At 42.6% G+C, this 23,769-nt stretch overlaps 1 protein-coding gene across 4 annotated transcripts in view; it reads right to left on the bottom strand.

Annotated features, from left to right (window-relative positions):
- HUWE1 (HECT, UBA and WWE domain containing E3 ubiquitin protein ligase 1) overlaps positions 1–23,769 on the bottom strand; it is a 170,016-nt gene that overhangs the window by 8,759 nt on the left and 137,488 nt on the right. For 3 of the 4 annotated variants that reach the window (XM_049767129.1, XM_049767132.1, XM_049767128.1), the window contains 19 exons: positions 23,318–23,496; positions 22,955–23,044; positions 22,651–22,805; positions 20,774–20,819; positions 19,065–19,352; positions 17,894–18,149; positions 17,570–17,700; positions 16,637–16,851; positions 16,272–16,560; positions 16,044–16,146; positions 14,621–15,164; positions 11,958–12,558; positions 11,085–11,200; positions 10,829–10,985; positions 9,055–9,187; positions 8,614–8,816; positions 7,900–8,027; positions 6,379–6,475; positions 4,694–4,849 (listed from right to left, as the gene is read on the bottom strand). In XM_049767129.1, the coding sequence (XP_049623086.1) occupies positions 4,694–4,849; positions 6,379–6,475; positions 7,900–8,027; positions 8,614–8,816; positions 9,055–9,187; positions 10,829–10,985; positions 11,085–11,200; positions 11,958–12,558; positions 14,621–15,164; positions 16,044–16,146; positions 16,272–16,560; positions 16,637–16,851; positions 17,570–17,700; positions 17,894–18,149; positions 19,065–19,352; positions 20,774–20,819; positions 22,651–22,805; positions 22,955–23,044; positions 23,318–23,496 (3,887 nt within the window). The remainder of the gene's footprint in view (positions 1–4,693; positions 4,850–6,378; positions 6,476–7,899; positions 8,028–8,613; positions 8,817–9,054; positions 9,188–10,828; positions 10,986–11,084; positions 11,201–11,957; positions 12,559–14,620; positions 15,165–16,043; positions 16,147–16,271; positions 16,561–16,636; positions 16,852–17,569; positions 17,701–17,893; positions 18,150–19,064; positions 19,353–20,773; positions 20,820–22,650; positions 22,806–22,954; positions 23,045–23,317; positions 23,497–23,769) is intronic. The other variant, XM_049767131.1, reaches the window with a different exon arrangement.

Here is a 23,769-nt window from a genome sequence, read left to right on the forward strand (position 1 = left end):
TAATTGCGGAAGACCTCAACACGGCCCTATCAACACTTGATAGGTCAACCAGACTGAAACCCAACAAAAGCATACTAGTGCTGAAAAGAGTAATGGAAGAAAGAGGACTAGTAGATATATATAGGACACTCCATCCAAAAAACCTGGATACACTTTCTTCTCCAATGTACATGGGTCATTCTCCAGGATAGACTACATGCTGACACATAAAACATGCCTCCATAAAATCAAGAGGATAGAAATCTTGCAAGCTACCTTTGCTGACCACAAGGCTCTGAAAGTAGATGTGAACTACAAAGGCACACAAAAGAAAAACTTTAACAATTGGAAATTAAACACCCAGCTACTGAACAACCAGTGAGTCCGAGATGAGGTCAAAGAAGAAATCAAAACTTTCCTGGAAACAGACACAAACTGCCAGAATCTCTGGTACACAACAAAAGCAGTCCTGAGAGGAAAATTTATAGCTCTACAAGCACACATCAGGAAGGAAGGAGCATACCTGAATAACTTAATGACGCAGCTCAAAAAATTAGAAAATGACCAACAAAAGGAACCAAAAATAGGAAGACAGAAGGAAATTAACAAAGCTGAAAGCAGAACTCAATGAAGTGGAAAACCAAAAAACAATCCGAAAGATCAACGAAAGGAGAATTTGGTTCTTTGAAAAAATAAACAAGATTGATAGACCATTGGCAAAGCTCACAAAGAGAAAGAGAGAAATCTGATAACCTGTATTAGAAATGAAAAGCGGGAGATCACGACAGATATTGCAGAAATCCAAAGGGTAATCAGAGACTACTTTGAGAAACTTTATGCTACTAAACATGAGAACCTAGAAGAAATGGAAAAATTCTTGGACTTATAACCTTCCACATTTAAGTAAGGAGGATGTAGCGTATCTAAACACCCCCATCACTACTGAGGAAATTGAAAATGTAATCAAACATCTGCCCAAAAAGAAAAACCCAGGCCCAGATGGATTTCCTGATGAATTTTTTCAAATCTTTCAAGAAGAGCTACTACCAATCCTAGCCAGGCTCTTCCATAAAATTGAAAAAACGGGAACACTCCCAAACAGCTTTTATGAAGCAAACATCACCTTGATAACAAAACCAGACAGAGATGCTGCCAAAAAAGAAAATTACAGACCAATATCCCTGATGAATGCTGATGCAAAATCTTCAACAAAATCCTGGCAAATAGGATTCAATGCATCATCAAGAAGATCATACACTACGATCAAGTAGGTTTCATCCCAGGAATGCAAGGATGGTTTAACATCCGTAAATCTATCAACATCATACACAACATCAACAACAAGAAAAATAAAAATCATATAACCATATCAGTAGACACAGAGAAAGCATTTGATAAGGTCCAACACCCATTCTTTTTTTTTTGTTTTGGGCCACACCCAGCGGTGCTCAGGGGTTACTCCTGGCTGTTTGCTCAGAAATAGCTCCTGACAGGCACTGGGGACCATATGGGACACCGGGATTCGAACCAACCACCTTAGGTCCTGGATCGGCTGCTTGCAAGGCAAACACCGCTGTGCTATCTCTCCGGGCCCCCAACACCCATTCTTGATCAAAACTCTCAGCAAGATGGGAATGGAAGGAACCTTTCTCAATCTAGTTGAAGCCATCTAACACAGCCAATGGCAAATATTATCCTCAATGGAGAAAAACTAAAAGCCTTTTCTCTAAATTCTGGTACAAGACAAGGCTGTCCTCTCTCACCACTCCTCTTCAACATAGTACTGGAAGTTCTTGTTATAGCGATCAGGCAAGAAAAATATATCAAGGGAATTCAGATCGGAAAGGAAGAAGTCAAGCTCTCATTGTTTGCAGATGACAAGATACTCTACTTAGAAAACCCTAAGGACTACCAAAAACCTTTTTAGAAACAATAGACTCATATAGCAAGGTGGCAGGCTACAAAATTAACACTCAAAAATCAATGGCCTTTTTATACACCAATAATGATAGAGAAGAGAAGGAACTCAAGAAGACAATCCCATTCACAATAGTGCCACACAAACTCAAATATCTTGGAGTCAACTTGACCAAAGACGTGAAGGACCTATACAAAGAAAACTATAAAGCCCTGCTCCAAGACACACGGAAATGGAAACACATATCCTACTCACGGATTGGCAGGATTAACATCATTAAAATGGCAATACTCCCCAAAGCATTACACAGATTTAATGCGATCCCGTTAAAAATACCCATGACATTATTCAAAGTGGATCAAACACTTATGAAGTTCATCTGGAATAATAAACACCCTCGAATAGCTAAAGCACTCCTAGGGAAAAGGAAAATGGGAGGCATTACTTTCCCCAACTTAAAATGTACTACAAAGTAATAGTTACCAAAACAGCATGGTATTGGAATAAAGACAGACCCTCAGACCAGTGGAATAGGCTTGAGTCCTCAGCGAAGGTTCCCCAGACATACAATTACCTAATGTTTGACAAAGGAGCAAGAAATCCTAAGTGGGGCCCGGAGAGATAGCACAGCGGCGTTTGCCTTGCAGCCGCTCCAGGACCAAAGGTTGTTGGTTCGAATCCCGGTGTCCCATATGGTCCCCCGTGCCTGCCAGGAGCTATTTCTGAGCAGACAGCCAGGAGTAACCCCTGAGCAGTGCCGGGTATGGCCCAAAAACCAAAAAACAAAAACAAACAAGAAATCCTAAGTGCAGCAGGGAAAACCTCTTCAACAAGTGGTGCTGGCAGAACTGGTTAGCCACTTGCAAAAAAGCGAACATAGACCACCCCAGTTAGCATCATGTACAAAGGTAAAATCCAAATGGATTAAAGACCTTGATATCAGACCTGATACCATAGGTGTATAGAACAACACGTCGGTAAAACACTCCATGACATTGAGACTAAAGGCATCTTCAAGGAGGAAACTGCACTTTCTAAACAAGTGGAAGCAGAGAGCAATAGATGGGAATACATTAAGCCGAGAAGCTTCTGCACCTCAAAAAAATAGTGCACAGGATACAAGTCACCCACCGAGTGGGAGAAACTATTCACCCAACACCCATCAGATAAGGGGCTAATATCCAAAATATACAGGGCACTGACAGAACTTTACAAGAAAAAAACATCTAATCCCATCAAAAAATGGGGAGAAAAAAAATGAACAGACGCTTTGATAAAAAAAAAAAGAAATACAAATGGCCAAAAGACACATGAAAAAAATGCTCCTCGTCACTAATCATCAGGGAGATGTAAATCAAAACAACGATGAGATATCACCTCACACCACAGAGATTGGTACACATCACAAAGAATGAGAACAATCAATGCTAGCGGGGATGTGGAGAGAAAGGAACTCGTATCCACTGATGGTGGGAATGCCGTCTAGTCCAACCTCTATGGAAAGCGATATGGAGATTCCTCCAAAATCTGGAAATTGAGCTCCCATTCGACCCAGCTATTCCACTCCTAGGGATATACCCTAAGAACACAAGAACACAATACAAAAAACCCTTCCTCACACCTATATTTATTGCAGCATTATTCACAATAGCCAGGCTCTGGAAACAACCAAGATGCCCTTCAACAGATGAATGGCTAAAGAAACTATGGTACATATACACAATGGAATATTATGCAGCCGTAAGGAGAGATGAAGTCATAAAATTTTCCTATACATGGATGTACATGGAATCTATCATGCTGAGTGAAATAAGTCAGAGGGAGGAGAGAGAGATGCAGAATAGTCTCACTCATCTATGGGTTATAAGAAAGATAAAAGTCATTTTTGCAACATCCTGAGACAATGAGAGGAGGGCTGGAACTTCCAGCTCACTTCATGAAGCTCACCACAAAGAGTGGTGAGTGCAGTTATAGAAATAAATACACAGAGAACTATCATAATCATATGAATGAATGAGGGAACTTGAATGACTGTCTGGAGTAGAGGTGGAGGTGGGGTGTGATGGAGAGAGATTTGGGACATTGGTAGTGGGAATGTTGCACTGTGAAGGGGGTGTTCTTTACATAACTGAAAGCGAATCACAATCATATATGTAAACAAGATGTTTAAATAAAGAAAAAAAGTTTAGGGCCGGAGAGATAGCATGGAGGTAAGGCATTTGCCTTTCATGCAGGAGGTCATCGGTTCGAATCCCGGCGTCCCATATGGTCCCCTGTGCCTGCCAGGAGCAATTTCTGAGCCTGGAGCCAGGAATAACCCCTGAGCACTGCCGGGTGTGGCCCAAAAACCAAAAAAAAAAAAAAAAAGTTTAAACATGTGAGAACTATGGAATACAAAAAGAAAAAAAGAAAAGTGGACAGAGAAAAAACCAGAGCTTCCTTGAATTTGATGAAAAAACGGAACAAGCTAGAGACAGTAGAAAACAGCAGATAGGCTGCATGCTTTGCACACAGATGAATTGGGTTCACTCTTTGGGACTATGTATGATCCCCAAGTCCAAGGAATTAAACTGGATCACTGGGGAGATGGCTCAAAGTGCCACCTTTGTCTGACACCTATTGAGCACCAAGCTAGTATTTCACAGCACTGTCAGATCTGACATACCTCCAACCCATAACAACAAGAAAAATGTGGTCACTGAGGAAGACGGGTAATCTGAAAGGAAAATTAGGCAAACAGAAAGGGCACCGTAACATATTGGTGGGCTAGGATTGGGGTTCCCCGCCACAACTTACCTAGCACTGCATGCTGGTCATGGGATTCCTCTAATTCCTTCAGACACTCTCCTAGCATGTCCCACAACTCATCCAAGCTCAACTGCTCACTAAGCAGAGGTAACTCAGGTGGCCTCTCTTCCTTTTCCTTCTCCCCTTGTGCAGTTCCATCTGAGCCTATATGGCAGGGCACACACAAAAGAGTGTCAGGAAGTTGAGGTTTTACATTCATTTAAATTATTCTTAAATTAAAATGCAGGTCATCAGATAAGCAGACTAGCAAATTAACACTGGGTGGTATCTGAAAAGAAACTGTAGTTCTATTCTGGATGGCACTGAAATCAGATAAAAATACAATAAAGAAGATACTTGATTCCATAGTTCTTCTAGATACATTTCTGTTGCTTGGTGTCATAAGCAACTGGTAGCTTATTTCTTGTTTAAATTTTAGGCTCTGAGGTTAATAAACCACATGGTATGGTCTCATGCACAAATTACTTTAATATCACACTCTCCATCAGATTATCAGTTTCCTTCCACTACTATCCCAGTACCTCCCCATCTTATTCCCATTTCCTCCCTGTGGTAAACTTTTTACTGAACGTCAGCTTTCAGTTTCTTTTCTTTTCTTTTTTTTTTTTGGGCCACACTTGGTGACACTCAGGGGTTACTTTATTCCTGGCTATGCACTCAGAAATCATTCCTGGTTTGGGGAACATATGGGACACCAGGGGATCGAACTGAGGTCAGTCCTGGGTTAGCCATGTGCAAGGCAAACACCCTATCTCTCTGGTAAAAACTTTCAGTTTCTGTTGCCTTTGGATTGTTATTCCCCCTACTATGTTTCTTCATACCTTGAATGTGAGAGAGATCATTCTCTGTCCTGTCCCTCTCCTGACTAGCTTCACTCAGCACGATACTCTTCAGATCCTCCGTGGAGCAGCAAATTGCATTACTTTTATCTAATGGCACCTTATCTAGCAAAGTTCTATAGCATTGTGCCTAGCTAATGCCTCATTAATTTCTTTCTCCTTTTTTTGGTTTTTGGGTCACACCGGACAGCACTCAGGTACTCCTGGCTCTATGCACAGAAATAGCTACTGGCAGGCTTGGGGGACCATATGGGATGCTGGGATTTGAACCACCGTCCTCCTGAATGCAAGGAAAATGCCCTACCTCCATGTACAATGCAATAGAGATAGAACTTTGGATTACTATATTCCATTGTGTTCTAGAATGTTATCGTGATTGACAGATGCCCTTGGTGGTCTGTTGTCTTATTTTCTTTTCGAAGGAAAAGGTCAGGGCTTAAATCTAGAACCTCCTTCCTCAAAGTCTAATCCCCTTTTGAATCTTCAAAATCCTTAGAAATCATGATGATACATGGACCTATATAGCTGATATTTTTCAGAGAAAAATACTCTCCAAAAATATGTTGTCATTGAGACTTGACTCACCATATTGGGGAAGGAATCCTACGCCAAACACACAGCAAGACATATAGTGTCCGAGTTTTTCAAACTATAGTGTATCACATTATTATGTCATAAATATTAGTGGTCTTGGCTAGTTCATATAATGCTTATGAAACTAGTGTCTGCTTGAATAGAAAAACAATGAGCTTGTAAATATATAGAACTGGAGATCCAGCAAATATTACATTAAGTCTGTTCCTTGTTGCTGGACTAGAAAGTAGTAGTACTGACCCACAGACTGAGTATCCTGAGCATTGGGAGATGGCTGGTCCACATCCATTGGTGACTCTTCCCTCCGGACAGATGCCTCTGACTGGCCTGACTCCGACTGGATAAAAGGGAGACAAAGTCATAAGCCGGATACAACCTGGCTTTCATCAGGGACAGGCTAGAGGGTTGCTCTACCACTTTTCATACATAAGCTTGGAAAAACTCTTCCTTTATCTTGGTAATTTTACAAGACAAAAGAACAGCCTTCCCACTTCCTTTGTTATTCTCTACCCTGAGTTTGCAAGCTTTCCCAAGGAGCTCCCTGGATACAACAGACTTCGGGATTTCTTCTAGGGAGTATTCTCACATGAGCACACACACCCTGGTCTATGCTCAGAAAATAGGGCAATTAGTATAACCTTTAATGAGTGGAGATTATTTTAAAATGCAAATATTTGGGAGCTGGGAGCTGGAGCCACAGTAGGCATTTGACACAGCCAAAACGGATTTGATTTCCAGAATCCATCACCGGCATCCAGAGTGGTACCCTGAACACTACCAGGAGTAATTCCTGAGCACAGAGCCAGGAGTAATGGAGTAATCCCTGAACACTACCGGTATGGTAAAACAAACAAACAAACAAATAAAACAAAAACAAAAAATCCACCAAGACCCAAAAACCAACAAAAAGCAAATATCTGGGCCAGGGGTAGCTGCATGCATGAGAAGGATGCTTGATCCCCAGCACAGCAAAAATAAAGAAAATAAAAAAAAAAAAAAAAGCTATATCTGTCTTATTTGGGATAGGAATGACACAGGGGTTAAAAAAGCTCCATGATAACAGCTCTCCAGTTTCCCACCCAATGAATTTATCCTGTACAGTAGTAATTACATACAAAGAAAAACTAGGCATCAGGGGAAACCTTTTCTGGTGGAGACTTACAAGTCGCAAGGAGAGAAAAAACAAAGGAGTGCCATAACATATGTATGTATGCATACATAGTCTGCCAGACTTTCTTGAAGCCACTTCTGGCCCAGAAATAGACAGAAGAGGCTGTTTTGAGACATGTATTAAGTTTGGGCGATTCCCCCCACCCCCGAAACAGAAACGTTTATTGAAAGTAAAGAAGAGAGGGAATTCCTCTCCTTGCATGGAAGGACTTTAATATAGATGCCAAGAAGTTCACTCAGGGAACTTTTAAGGGCAGGATTCCTTAAGTATTTCTGGTATACTTGCATTGTTTCATGAGACTAAAAAATCTTCATCTCATATCCTTTGAGAGCCCAGACATTTAGCATTAGTTTGCAAAAGCGCCGCTATTGACTTGATAGCTGGGAGTAGGGTATGCTGGCCAAGCTTTAAATCAAACCAATAAACTAATGAAAGATCAGTGAACAAAAACAGAAAATAATCCTACTGTCTAAAAGCATTCACATAGAAAACGTAATGCAAAAGCATATAAAGGTAGTAAAGCCCCACTGATAATGTGGTGGGGGAGGGGAAAAGACAAATGAATGAGGGGCCACAGGCATCATGCTAACCGTTGCTGCTTGTTGCTGTCTCCGGGCCCTTTGACCCTCACGTACCATTTGTATAATGGCATCAGCTTCAGCCTCCAGCTGCCGAACAGCTGCCTGGATGCTGCTAGCTGAGCCTAAACCGGAGGAACCTGGGTGGGGGGGGAAAAAGAAGGCAAGATATAAAATGTAGAAGAGGAAATGGCTAACACTTTCTTATCTCCTGGGATGGTCTTCCTGATGTCTCTGAGCTGCTCACGCAGATTCACAGTGCTCATCAACAGGTACTGATATCTACTATTACAGATAATAGCAGGGGAACATGGTGCTAAGTAGCAGATAGTGGCAGGTAAGAGGGTTCTATGGAATGAGGAGGGAATATGGTTTTGCAGGTCATGGCTGAGGTAACATTGCTACCAAGTTTTAGTCTAAAGTGATCTGGGAAACAAAGGAAGCACATTTATTAAGTTAAATCTTGTCCCAGAAATATCCATTCACAACTTCCTTTTCAGATTTTTATTCCCATGCAATTCCAACCACTTGCGCTAATGAATTTCCTAAACAGACAGTTTGAGTGAGCTACAGAATACAGCCATCAACATTTTAAGATAGGACCATTATTTCCTCTTGGAAAAATTAACAGGAAGGAGATGTGACATTAATTAAACCCTATCCTTGAGGGATTCTGGATTCTCCACCACCAACCCTACCCCTCAACTGGACACTCCAATTCCATACCTAGCCTGCCTGTCTGCTTGGCTTTCTTGTTAGCTCGGCGTGTGTCGTCTCGGAGCTGGATGATGACCTGCAGTACCCTCAAGAAGAACTTCTGGGTAGATGTCTTGGATGTCAACATGGACATAGAAGGCAGTTGGAGCTCCCGGCCACCCAAGGGTCGCTTCTGAGATGCCACAATTACCACATTCTCAGCCATGTCAAACCTGGATAGTGTAGAGGTGGCTTGCATCAAAGCATAAACACCCAGAGCCAGCAGGGTTTTCTGGTGCAACCCAAGGAGTAATGAATCTTATAATGAAACCTTACAAGCAGAAAAATATAGATCAAGTGATAGGGCAGATACAAAACTGGCGAAAGAGGGTAAAAAAGAACAGGAAAACAGCAAGAGTCACTTTTCAGAATGTTAAGATTACAGCCCCACAGTGGGCAGCTAGCACACACCTGCTCTGCATTTTGCCTTTCAGCTTGGTGGTCTGTGGCTGCTCCTCAGGCAGGCCATCAGGAGAAAGGGTTTCACAGTGGGTCCGCCTTTGTTGTTCCAGATTGTACTCTCGGAGTTCTGCCAGAAGAGTACCTGGGCAAGTAGAGGAGTTGGTAGGTATTCAGGGATGTGAATGAAAGCCAAATCTTTCCAAGAAACTTGCCCAGAGTTACCCTCTGCCCCATCAGCAGAAAACCTTGAGTGAAAGGACATTTGCTACTATAATCATTTTTCTATATGCACATAAATTGCCTAGGGACCAATTAACCTGGCCTCAAAAATCTTATCAATCTACATTAAATACAGCTTTAGTGAAGGGCAGAGCATGTTTGGACTATTTAACTCTCAGACACTTAACACTACCCAAACCTAAAAGACTGCTGTAAGAATTAAGAAATAACCGGATTAGGAAGTGCATGCTAAATTCATGAAAAATATTGTAATTCTTATATAACAAATAATACCCTGGATCTTTTTTTTTTTTTTTTGGTTTTTGGGCCATACCCGGCGGTGCTCAGGGGTTATTCCTGGCTGTCTGCTCAGAAATAGCTCCTGGCAGGCATGGGGGACCATATGGGACACCGGGATTCAAACCAACCACCTTTGGTCCTGGATTGGCTGCTTGCAAGGCAAACACCGCTGTGCTATCTCTCCAGGCCCAATATCCTGGATGTTAAAAAGTCTAATGAACTTTCACAGCTTCAGATATGTGTAAGAATAAAATAACCAAGTATGTAGCTAAGATCTAGGGAGATCCCTGATTGGGTGGGGGTAGGATAAGGCAAAGAGACTATGTTAAATGAATTCTGGCTCTACTTCATTAAAACAATCACTGGCTCTACTTGATTCGAACATAACTGGGTTTTTAGTGAAAACTAGATGATTTGAAGTGTTCCTGGAATTTTTGTGCCGAGGGAGGGAGGGAGAGGGAGGGAGAGAGAGGGAGGGAGAGGGAGAGAGAGGGAGGGAGGGAGGGAGGGAGAGAGAGAGAGAGAGGGAGGGAGGGAGGGAGGGAGGGAGGGAGAGAGAGAGAGAGAGAGAGAGAGAGAGAGAGAGAGAGAGAAGAGGTAAAGGGACTTGACCTGAATATGGCTGGAGTTTGACCTCCAGCAGACATATAGCCACCTGAGTACTTCCAAGACTGACCCCTGAGCAGAACCAGGAGTAAGCCCTGAGCACGGCTGTGTGACCCCAAAACCAAAACACCTGCCCCAAACTTTCCTTGCAAGGCAGAAATATTTTTCTGAATTGGAAAGGAAATTTGGGTCACATGTGTTCATGTTCAGGCATCCTGCAGTGCTGCAGAATAAACCCAGGACTTAAGCACACAAAACATGTGTTATAGTCCTTTGAGGTATCTCTCAGCCCTTGACTTCTCATTAGGAAAGCATGAACTAACATAATTGCCTCAGCAATTTTTACAAGGAGTACCCAGAATACAGAAGCAAGGAGGACCTGGTCATCGTATGCTTGCTAATTTTCCTTCACTAAATGCTGTGTGAAGTATGCTGAGTATTTCAGATATAGAGAAACCCATTCTTTCTTTTCACAAATAAGGAAAAGAAAGAGAATACAATCTAATATTGCTAGAGATTTAACAAGATAATATAGGAACTGTGACGAAGAAACATAGAGAACTTCATTTTAGTCTAAATGGGCTAAGGGATGGATTCCAGAAAAGGTTATGCATGAGTGGACATTTTCATAATACAGGATCTTTATTACTATTATTACCTATCTGTTTACAAAGAGTATAACCCAGATGGTGGGCTCCATTCAGTAGCAGCTTGAGAACTGTGTCCCGGGTCCCAGAGTCCCCCCGAGAGAGCTGTAACAACACATTGGCTGCATCTTCTAGGCCTTCTTCAGAACATGAGTGGGATGTCAATACCTGGGAAATTAAGGGGGAAAGGGTAACTCCCAATTTGAGACATCCAGTTGTCTACCCTTTCTCTCCCAAACTTTGAAGGTCAGAACAACTTGAACTCACCTCCACAGAAAGCTGTAATTGGTTTTCAGTGAGGCCAGAGGACACCATCTTAAAGTCTGCATGACTGCTGCCCACTTCACCCACCTTTGCTGGAGATTTGCTGGCTTTAGTAGAAGCTTTGAGGAAACAGAAGATGGTAAAACTCTGAAAAATCACATGCCAGAGACTCGTGTGCAAAATAAATAACTGTTCAGCTGTCCAGGGCCTTAAAGCAGGAAATAGTGAGGATGAAAATCCACCCAGTCATTCAAGTGGGATACCTCTTAAAACTGTACCTTCTAGGGCCGGACCCAGGTTCAATCCCCAACATCCCATATGGTCCCCCGAGCCTGCCAGGAGTGATTTCTGAGTGCAGTCTGGAGTAACCCCTGAGCATTGACAGGTGTGGTCCAAAAACCCAAACCCAAACCCAAACCGTTCATTCTAAATGGACAAACTATTTGTTCCTTTCACCTATCATCAGAGCTTCATCTGAAAGTATCTGCTTCAGGGAGTTATTATCTTCATTTCTGAGATGTCCTGACTACTCTATTCTACCTTGAGTCACACTGTATCCTGCCTGCATGTAAACTCTTTCCTTTGAGAAACATCTCAGCCAGGCTGAAAAGTCTGAAGACGGACTTTTTCTACTTTTTGATGTTAAGCTCAGGGAGGTCACAATCAGTAATGTTTGCTGATCTTCAGAGGGGTGTCTCTGTGTGATAGGGTGGGAAGAAGATGGGAGAAAGACTGGTGCTGATGAAGATGTGAACAAATACATTTGGCTCCTACAAACACAAAACATTTAAGGAGAAAAATCTGAACAGGGAGAAGCGGGTAGGGAGAATGAAGTTGGTATGTAGAGCATAGCTCCCAGCCTACATTTATACTTACTTGAAACAGTAGTGATAGCAGTTGTGGGGGTAGTTACTGTTGTCGAAGCAGCAACAGTAATGGTGGATATAGCTGTGACAGCAACCAGGGTTGGTGCAGAAGTAACAGGGCTGGTTATAGCAGGGAGGGTGGGAGTAGTGGAGGCAGCAGTGGTAACAGTGGTAGATGTGGTTGAGGTGGTAACAGTGGTAGAAGTACCACTGCCAGCATTAGCCTGTGCTTCTGACACTTTGTTTTCTGGGAGAGCAATTGAGATGAGAGAAAGAAGTCTGAGGAGTTTCTCAGTTAAGAGAGAACTCCGGCGAATGACTGGGTGTGACAACATGTTCATGAGTTGCCCTAGTGGAGATGCCTCCAGGCTGTATGGGGAAGATTCCCCCTCAACACCAGAGCTCACTGGCACCGACTTCACAGAGTTCTTGCCTTTCCGGCTAACATTCATGTTGTCCAGTTTTACCAGTAAGTCCCAGAAGTCCGTGCAAATGCCACTGCTGGTGGACTGTGAAGAGCATGGGCTGCAGGCTTGCTTACTGCCCCTCTCCCGATCGCTTTCACAGTTTGTTTCTTTGGTCCGCTGCTGTGTGAAGTGGCTGGGAAATACCTGAAGAGAAAAGGACAGGCTTGGTCTAGGGAGTCAAAATAGAAGATGTCTTCCTGATAAAGACAACTAGTCCTGGGCCCAGAGAGATAGCACAGCGGTGTTTGCCTTGCAAGCAGCCGATCCAGGACCAAAGGTGGTTGGTTCGAATCCTGGTGTCCCATATGGTCCCCTGTGCCTGCCAGGAGCTATTTCTGAGCAGACAGCCAGGAGTAACCCCTGAGCACCCCCAGGTGTGACCCAAAAACCAAAAAAAAGAAAAAAAGAAAAAAAAAGACAACTAGTCCTTACGTCCTCTTCTTTGGACAACTTTGGTAGAACAGGATACTTGTCACATTATAGGACCTTTAGAGTCAGAGAACTAATAAAGCAAAGTTAGGATACATTCTTGCACTACATGTAGCCTATCCAAGTTTGATCTCAGGTACCGCTTACTGTCCCCTGAAAACTATGGCCCGCGGGCCACATATTGTATTTCTATCTGTTTTGTTTCTTCATTGCAAAATAAGATATATGCAGTATGCATATTTATTTTTACTATAGTCAGACCCTCCAATGGTCTGAGGGACAGTGAACTGGTCCCCTGTTTAAAAAGTATGAGGACCCCTGACTGAAGGTTATCTCCCACCAAAATGAAATATTAAGAACCAGTTAATTTGTACAACTGTCTCCTAAAAGTTACTCGAGGAAAAACATTCCCTCTCCAATATTTAGATAGTATTTAACTAATAAATATATATCTATGTTAGGGATCAGTGGGTGAGGGGCTTGCTTTGTATGCAGCTGACCTGGATTCGACCCCCAATATCCCTTATCATCTGCTGAGCACTGCCAAGACTGACTCCTATGTGCAGAGACAGGAGTAAGACCTTGGCACTGCCAGGTGTGGCTACAAAACAAAAAAAAAGCGTTTTTGGCTTTGGCCTATACTCAATGTTGCTAGGAAATAAAACAAGGCCATCTACATAAAAAGATATGCTCAGTCTACTGAACTATTTCTCATTTTCTGTTTGCTGAACACCTTTGGAAAATTAGTAACATGTGATGGCCATTGTGTATAAAGTGAAAGTGAAATCTGAAGAGTGGATTTACTATTGCAAAACAGAATTTAGTTGAACAAACTCTCCTAAACTTAATATCATGGAATTTCAGGGTTTAACTATATACTTTCATTATACCATATTTTCTGGCGTATAAGACTACTTTTGAAACAAAAAAGTCAATTGAAAATCGGGGGGGGGGGGTCATCTTATACGCTGAGTATATAGCGAAAAACGTTTCGATATGCCACTAAACAAAAATTGTCTGGATATTGCCATGAAACGAATTTTCCAACTCGATCCTGCACCGATCACTGCAAGGCTGCTTGGACTGCCTTTCTAACTCAGCCAATCCAAGTAGGCTTTTTATGCATGCAAATTAGACAATGTTCTGTACCCGAATCTACACTGTAAAAAGCCTGCTCAGATTGGCCAGAGTCAGAGAGGAATGTCTATTGAAGTATAACCTTTGAACCTTTGCTTGGCTCATTGCGGTACATACAGTTGCAGCACAGGAACGTTCTATCTTATACAGCAAATATAGGCCTAAATATATGTTTTAACTGTAAAATTAGGGGGTCGTCTCATATGCCAGAAAATACGGTATCTACTAAAGTTCCAGTGCTTTCCCATCACTGGAACAAGATGTGTAAAAGTGTAGAGTGAAAACAAATGAATTTCTGGGGAAATTATACAATAATGTTATTTATTGGACAATTTTCTCAGAAGAAAAAAAAAGAATATAAGACTGGAGCAGTGGTGCAAGTGGTGAGGCCTTGTCTGCGCTAGCCTAGGATGAACCGCGGTTCGGTCCCATATGGTCCCCAAGCCAGGAGCGATTCTGAGCACATAGCCTGAGTGTTGCTGGGTGTGGCCCCAAAACCAAATTCCCAAAAAAAGAAAAAAAAGAATATGGATCAGTAACAAGAAAAACCTATTAATTCCTGTAGCATTAATATTTCATGTTGGCTGTAGATACTAACCCTCTGCCAATCTCCAAGAACTGAATTTCATCAGCTACTTACCTTGGCCAATTGAATGAGTGTATCTAGAACATGTCTGCAAACAACTGGAGCAGCCTGGGGGTGGATATGGACAGTGGAGCCACCACTTGCATGTTTCTCAGTATGTTTGCGCCCTCCTGAACGCTGGATCTGGAATATATTAGTCCTGCAACCGAGGGCTGCATCCATAGATACTGAGAGCCAGGAGAGCTGGTTAGAGCTCTTAGACTCCATCTTATGTAGCAGGTCCAGGGGTCGATTCTCGTGGCTGCTTGACCCACAGCTCTTGCTTGACTTTTTACCCTTTTCCTCACTTGAGAGCTTTGGTGTTTCAATGCATAGCTCACTTTCACTGCTACGTTGCAAGATCGATAGCAGGCTACGGATCACCCAGTGGCGGGTCTGGGCATGGTAGCAGAGATTCCTCAGTACTCTGTGTAGACGGCTAGTATTGAGCTTTGGCTCATCCACAAAAAGAAGAACCAGGAGACAAGACAGGGCTTCATGGTCCAGAAGAAGGCGTCCTCGAAGGCGGAGGAGGGTGTCTACATTACTGCCAGATGGCCTGGAACAGAGCATGGTTCCTAAATCAATACTTAAACTTTAGAATCAGGCATGATTCGAAAGGAGGATTTCAAGAGGAAGATGATCAGTATACCTCCTCAAAGGCTATTAAAATAATGAGAATATTCAGTTCAAGGAATTTTTTGATGGCAGGGTAAAGGGACCTTACTAACAATTGAAAACAAGGATATGCAAGGCAACCAAAAAGCTGTATCCCCAGACAACAAAGGTTTTTAATTGCATTGTCAAGTGTTTTGAGTGCCCATAATACAGGTGCAATGAGTAGAGAACTATCCATTTCTTTTCAATTTTGGCTTGGGGGGGGGGGTCATACCAGCAGTGCCAGGGATTAGATGCTGAACAAGAACTGCGTATTTGAGATTATGAGCAACAGTCTCAGTTTGAATGACTCTTCATATAATATCTAACAACTGATAAGAGGTAGAAGCTTCTAGTTCAGGTCTGTGTAAACTGGTAAAAAGGGACTATACCTAAGGTCTAGGAGATGATCCTTATCTCTAGACTATCAAGAGGCTGCCAACTACATAAGGACTGATGACTATCTCCACTATTTGGCCTAATGGGTTCACTCTGTGTCAGCCTCATAATGAACCCCTCTCTACATCCTCAGTCTAGACACAAGGTTTTAAGGCAAGTGGATTTTCTTCCTTGTTACCACCACAGCTAAAGCCCATGCCAGTCAATCTTAGTTTGTGATTATTATTGCAGTACTTATATTAATGAATTGAGAATTATGAAGAGTAACCCAAAGATTTGACCTTTCCTACTTATTCAAGAGGTTGTCTAACGATTTCATTTTTAGAGAACTGTACTAGCAAATGTCATGAGTGGTATGGTAAAGTGAAAAAGACCAAGGTACCTGTTATGGCTGCTGCTACCCCCCATTTGAAAGGTTCCACCTCTCTGCACAGCAAGGCGAGTGTATTGGACCCCACGGTTGCCACTCAAGCGACTGGTGAAAGCTGAAAGTATTAAAGAAAACAGCTTGGAATTGGAGAGTTATGAATTAACTGGGTCCAAGTAATCCATCAAAGGTGAACAGAGTACCCCTGTTGGAAGTTATAAAAATCCTACCACTCTGTAGTACCTGGGCTTCGGAGAATGGCTGAGAGTGCAGAAGTACTACTATGCCCAAACAGACGCTCGTGCATGAGCTGCCGCTGCCTGGCTTCCTGTTCTCGTCTCAGGGCCTGAGCCTCAGCAGCAATATCAGGGGGCATTACGGCCAACACACTGTCCTCCATGTCCTCTAGAACACTGCGGCGCAGGTCTGAGGGCAGAGTCTGGATAAAGGTCACAGGGTCCATGGGGGTATCAGAGCTAGCATTCTGTGCCAGTTCCCGTCGTTGCTGCTCAGCCCTCTGCTGTGCCAGTACCTACAGAGTAGACAAGTCAATGGAGACATGCCCATAGTCAGGTAAAGCCAGGTCCCAGGAGATCCCTCTCACATACTTCCTCCTGGATGGCTGGAGGTAAGGCAGCCAAAAATTCAGGGCTCACTTCTGTTACACCAGGGTTGCCAACAACTGCAGGAGCTGAGCTATTTGTAGAGGGGGCAGTTCGGGTTGGTGGGCGGATGCCCAGTTGGTTCTGCAGAACTTCCCGGCGAATGTCATCAGGAAGAGCAGCCAGAAAAGAGGGGTCGACACCTTCAGGGAGGCTGATACCTGAGGGACAATGTGAGATGTGAAAAGCCTTTCACCTCTACTGATGCTTAAGAGGTACTTGAAGGGCTTTTCTTGAAGAAAACCAGTCTTTTTTTTGGGGGGTGGGGGTCACACCTAGCTGTACTCAGTAGGGCTCTGGGGACCGTATGTGGTGCCACGGATATAATCCTGATTGGCTATAAGCAAAATGTGCTACCCGTTGCACTATCTGTAGTTTAGTCAAAGGTTACAGGATGCAGAAAAGATTCACTCATTCTTTCTAGGATAAGAAAACCTTATTATTTGCCAAGTTTTGTGTTTTGTGTGTACACAGCCATTTAACATTAAGATCCTACACTGAAGCAGAGAAACAGCTCAACAAACTGAGCTCACACCTTGGATATGGGAGGCCTGGGTTTGATCCTTAGCACTGCAAGGTCCAAGGAGCACTGCTGGAGCACTGCTGTGTATGGCCATACCAAAATTCAACATAAAAACCTTACCACCTTCCTCATATCAATTTGAATTAGAGTTAAGTAACGGTCCCAGGTCCTAAAAGGAGGTGGCAAAGGGAAGATATGAGCTAAATTCACCTTGACCACATGGCCTCCAGCAATACTGGCACTGCTAATATTATGTACATTTATAAGAGTTACCTTCATATAAATAAAACTGACTAGTGGGCAATTCTATGCCAAGGGCCACTTACCAAAAATTCCTCAAGACCCAGGGAACTCACCTGCAAGGGGATCTTCTTCTTCACTGCTTGTTGAAGGCAGTGGCTCCTCTAAGATTCCCCGTGAATCAGCTCCAGAAATGGCCACAGCAGAATCTCTGGTGGAAGAACTCTCAGAGGACGCAGGGGGAGAGCTGAAGAGAGTCATTTTTAGGTTTCTTTCTGTCCTATGTTTTCCCTACATTGAGTACGCCTACAACACCCCTTTTCTTACAGAAATTAAGTTGATTATCCCAGTGTACCAAGAATGTACAATAATTAGTATTATTACGTTCTAAAATACCCACCAATACATTCTGCCCTCTTCATGCCCACACAACTGCTTACCCATCCTCAGGGGGCTGGGCAGGTTCCCCAGACCCATCACCCCTGCTTTGCACTTCTGTAACAATTTGTGGGGCATGCCCAGGAGTAGAGCTGCCAACTATGGGATGCTCAGAACTGCCAGTTGCTGAGGTGTCACCCACAGCCTCCTCCAGGGTGCAGGAAGCCAGGCTGCTGGTGTCCATTGGAGAGCCTTCTAGTTGACTGCTGACAGCTGTCAGTGCGTCAGAATCTTCAGCTCTCTCTGGGGAAAGAGAGGCTAGGAGGAAGTCACACGGAAAGGTTAGATCTCTGCCTGGAGGATGGGGCCAGATTAAGCAATAGTAACACAACAGAAAAGTTCTGGGACAGAGCTGTTTCATTAGGTACCGTCAGATCGATCAGACTTTTCACTTCACTTTCATTCCACATTGGCCTTATAACCCCTCCCCAATCTGCTTTATAAGGGTCAATCAAGTCCTGTTGAACATTTACAGTATTCTAGGCATGCCTGTGAAATAAGCTTCACAGGTAAGGGATTCTGCCACTTGAACACTCCTCTGCAGGTACCATTTGCATGCTGATTCTTGTTATCTTTTTAAACAAGATTAAGGTCTCTCTTGAGCAAACAAGGTAGCACAGTATGGACCAGGGATGGCAAATGGGTTTCAATTTAGCTTGTAGAAAATTGCTGAGAATTTTGAGGCCCCATATCAAACTAGTGGAAAATAATTGTCAGTGAGATGCATGGTGCCTGCCAGGATGGGAGAGCTAAATATGTGGGGTCAGATGCTTGCCATCCCTCAAACTGCTGAAGGAGAGAACAAGCTTGGGTGTTCACAGATACAGATTTTAATCCCTGGTCATCATTATTGAGTAACTTTGGGCTAGTAAGTTTCGTTTCAGTTTTATCATAAAGATAATACTTTGGAGAATTGTTTTAAAAAGACATTAAATATGAACTTGGCATGATCAGGAGCGGAAATTACCTCAATAAACTACTAGTACCAAAACTAATATCATTAGATACGCAAGTAGATCATTAGATACAATTGAAGACAAAGAAAAGAAACTGCAACTCTAGCTAATAAAGTAAAACCTGAGATTCTACTTGAGGATTTGTGTTTAAGACAGTGAAGAGAAACTGTTTTCCTCCTCTCTTTCCCATTTTTCTCAACCTTGAAGTTCTACTCACTTATAGTGGGAGCTGGGGATAATTCCATCTGAGTGGTCTCTGCTTCTCCACTTGGTCTTGTGGGAGCCAATTCCTCTGACTCTACAGGCATCAATAGTTGTGCAGAGCTACCACCTTCTCCAGCTGGAGACAGAATTTCTTGAGGAATCTCTCCCAAGGCTGGTGGAATTGGGACTGTTGGCAGTTGTTGTGAGGGTTGCAGAGTAGCAATGGTATCCCTGGACTCAGATGCGGCTGTATCAGCTGAAGATGGGGTTGTTAGGTAGCCATCAGGCATGGGAGTTCCATCTTTTTCAGAAAGAATAAAAATGGGAGCGTTACAGGCCAATAGACTAGAACTAGGAGTTAGTTACACATGTGGCTTGACAAGCATCTCCCCACTGTCAAATGTTTCTGGGGACAATTTATACAAGAGGGAGGACTAAGATACATGCAATTTCTCTTTTAAAACTGTTCTGAGGGACTGGAGCGGTAGCACAGTGTAAGGCGTTTGCCTTGCACAAGGCTGACCTAGGATGGACTGCGGTTCAATCCCCTGACATCTCATATAGTCTCCCGAGCCAGGAGCAATTTCAGAGCACATAGCCAGGAGTAACCCCTGAGCGTCACTGTGTGTGACCCCTCCCCCCCAAAAATAAACAACTCAAAAAAACTATTCTGACTGACAATATTCTGAAGATTATAATAATTAAATCCTTCCTGTTATTCAGATGGAAAGGCCAAGTCTCTTTAAAATGACATCTGCCTCAACCTATCATCTTCTTTCTGTTATGATTACATAAGGAATGCCTTTTAATTCTATCTGGTGGAGGTAAAATGTGAATATGCTACATACCAGGGAAAGTAGTAAGTTGTATAGTTATCTTCTAATTGGGGTCTAAAATCCCTACCCCACAACAATACAACTTACTACCTCACCCTGGCATGAACAAAACCCTTTAGCAGGAAAAAGGCTATTTTACCAAGAGGCAAAATATTCGACCCTTTCAAAGATGGCTTGCTATATTAGGGGCACCTACCCCATTGCACTGCTTAAAAATAGTGTATAGGCTTTGGTATAATTTCCCAACTCAAGTGTTAAAGGAGACAGAATATGGTATAAGGAAAGTGGAAGAGTTCTGAAAACACAGGGGTACTGGGACACATATAAGCTGATGAAGATTAGAAAGAGGAATAAAATACATGTATTAGTAATATCATTAAGTCCACAGAACTACTTTCCCCAAAATTATACAGCCGAAGACAACTGTCTTACATTGTTACATAAAACAAAAAAACCCAGAGACTAACATAGGGTTATTAACTTTCAGTTTAGCCAATTAGAATATCATTAACATAATTTAAACAATCCTTTTTAATTCACACTGAAAACTGGCACTTGAGAACCACTATTAGGTGTTCTCATGAAACACAATACCATCCATGATGGTCACCAAAGGGGAAAGGACACAGTTCCATACTAATAGCAGAATGCAGCACAGCACAACAAGAACCTAAACAGCATATTGGTGGGGAGTGTACCACGTGAGAAAGACAGTAGACTGTATAGTTATCTCCAAGATGGGGTATGACCCTAAAACTATACAATCTACTACCTCATCCCACGGAGCACCAGTGTTCATCTTCAGCCCACTTGGGTTGGCTACTTCAAGTATCAGGAGAAAAGACCCAACAAATTAGCAAGAAGGTTAAGAGAGAAAGTGTGTTACCTGAGAGGTTCTGTTCTGTGGAGTCATTTGTCTTAGATCCAGTACACTGTAAAGTGAAGGAACAGACAATGTAAAGCTTTTCATACAAAGTTTTTTTTAACTTTGTATTTATTTTGGCCACACCAGTGATGCTCAGGGTTTACTCTTCTCTGTACTCAGGAATCACTTCTGTTGGGCGTGGGAGACCATATGGGGTGCCATGATTTAATCTGGGTCAACTGTGCACAAGGCCAACACCCCACCCACTGTACTATCTCTCTGGCACTTTCAAAGTAATATAGCCACCCCTCCTATGCTGTTAAGAATTCAATGATTTGAAGACAAGTACTTTGCATGTAAATACACCTACATTTTCTTTAAATCAAGGATGGCTTAAAGATGGGGAAAATGCTCAGACTGTCAGAATAGTAAGAAGGATGATAAAATTATTTTATATTCTCACTCATAAGCTGAGTATAAGTAAAAGGGATTAGACATTTATTTCTATTTCTGAGACATAATCAATAGAACGTGGAACTAAAAGGAGAGGAAGGACTGTGGGATAATGGTGAAGAGAGCGGAGTAGTGTTCTGCACTTAATGTAAAATATTGACTCATTATTGCTAATTATGATACCTCAAAAATCACTTTATGTATGAACTAAGAATTAAGAAAACATGGCCTAACCATAATCCTGAGACCAATACATTGCTCATATATTTAATCTCTTAAATTTCTCTCATAAGTTTCATATTTATGTTTACCTTGTACTCATTTTGTTTATTCTAGCTCTATTTCAATATACCAGGCAAGTTTATTTCTATCTTTTTAAAAATACTTGCTGTACCTTGTGCTCCTTTTTTTCTAGCTTTATTTCAATAAACCAGGCAATTTTCTATAATATCTCTTTAAAAACACTTGTTGTACACCCCCCCCTTTGTTGGATTTTGAACCACACACTCCTGGCGGCTCTGTGCTCAGAAATTGCTTTTGGCAGGCTCGAGGAACCATAAGGGATGCCAGGATTCTAACCAGGGTCCATCCTGGGTCAGCCACGTGCAAGGCAAATGCCCTACCACTGTGCTAACATTTCAGCCCCTGTATTCCTTTTTTTTTTGCATAAACTACAGTATCTTCTCTATACTCTCCGACAGAAACTAAACTCAAGAACTATGAGAAGCTGAACCTTCTCAAGTCAGACTGCACTATAGAATAAAACATTCTGGGTCTCCACTATCATCCTTGCAGAAAAATGACCTGGCTTCTCTACCAAGCTCCAAAAGAAAATAATGGCCTGACACTTCTCGGGTTTCAGCTACCTCTTCGGAATGGCCGGGGGTAATTTCCACTATCTGAATGAACCACAGCAGCCCAACACCCCACACATCCACCCTTTGATTGGCTCAGGTCCATAGCTTAAGTTCAAGTGGACAAGTTACTTAAATTCACTTGTGCCCTTAAAAATCACACTAGAGATAGTTATAAGGTTCAAAGAAGGAACACTTTCTCTGATATGACATACTGGACTTTTCCAAAGGATAAAAAGGGTCACCTTAGAAATGTTAGCTACCACCTGACACATAACTTAATCTTAGCCAAGGTCATTCAAGTCCAGGTGCAGACAATGAAGACGACACAGTGTAACTGGTGAATCAGGAACTATTTTGTTTTTAGCTTGTTTTTACTAGTGAGATACTGGAAAAATAATTTTCTCCTATATTTGAATTGTTTCTCCTAAAAGTCATGTTTGTATGGCTTTTTGGAATGTATTGTTTCTCAGGCTTAATGTCAACATTCAGGGATTCTTTAGTGGTTCTCAGTGCTACATGTAGGCCAACACTTAATAAAAAATTAAGGGAGACAGTCAATGATGAATCCTTCTAGCCTGTGGGAATCACCTGTGCACTTTGGTCCCTATTCTCCTTATCTTCTTTGCCTTTATCAGATATTTTTGTTTCTTCCTCAGCCAGTTGTTTCCTGCGTTTCTCCCGCCTTTCTTCTAGCTCCTCATCTCTCAGGAACTCCAGATGATTGACAATAGGCACTTTAACAACTACATGAAAGAAACAAAATTGGAGACTGTTTTGGGAAAGTATAAAGCAGAAGCAGAGACTGTGGTCATAGAGAAACCAATTTTCTATATGTACAAGTTACAAACCTAGAAGGCTCATGACCTTCCCTGATATCCAAGCTGCTACACACCTGAAACACAATCATGCATGCTTTCAGCATCAAGAACTTTGCATTCTTCTGTCCAGCGGGTCAGAGCAGTGGGGATGCTAGACAAGGTCCCTGCAGGGGAATAAAAGATAATGAACTCTTGCTGTAACCTTGTGCCAATGGCTCCCAAATCATGGATTTCTCCTATAGCACCCAAATGTCTTATCACAAGGTTTGGCACATCATAGGTATTGAGAAAAATTTCCTGTTCTTGACTATATGATGAAGTGGTTCTGGCTTAAATGGGGTTTCATTCTATAGGCAGAAGAGACACTTTTTTGCTTTCCCTGTGCAGAAAAGTTGACTGTGACAGATCATACCCTTCTTTTCATCATATGAACTTGCCTGCTTGGCTGGTAGCTGTGCTCTGATCATGGAAAAAGTCATCCAGAAGTTCATCATCAGACCTGGCAATGATGTGGACGTCATCATTGCCCACCAGGAGGCGTGCCCGGCCTCGGCTTTGTAGCGGAAGACTGCTGCTCAGCTGAAGGATGTCAGCAGCAGCAGAGGGACCAAGCAACCTGTAGGGTGATTGTGGGGATGCCATGGTCATAGTAAATCCATAGCAGGTTTGTTTTTGACCATAACTGGTAGTGTTCAGGGATCCTGAAGCTGTACTCAGGAATCACTCCTTGGTGGGGCTAAGGGAACCTTATGAGGTTATGAGAACTACTTTTTTTTGGTTTTTGTTTTTGGGCCACACTTGGTGATGCTCAGGGGTTACACCTGGCTATATGCTCAGAGAGCGCTCCTGGCTTGGGGGGCCACATGGGATGCTGGGGGATCAAACCACG

Source organism: Suncus etruscus, chromosome X, assembly GCF_024139225.1.
Source record: "Suncus etruscus isolate mSunEtr1 chromosome X, mSunEtr1.pri.cur, whole genome shotgun sequence".
Taxonomy (NCBI): domain Eukaryota; kingdom Metazoa; phylum Chordata; class Mammalia; order Eulipotyphla; family Soricidae; genus Suncus; species Suncus etruscus.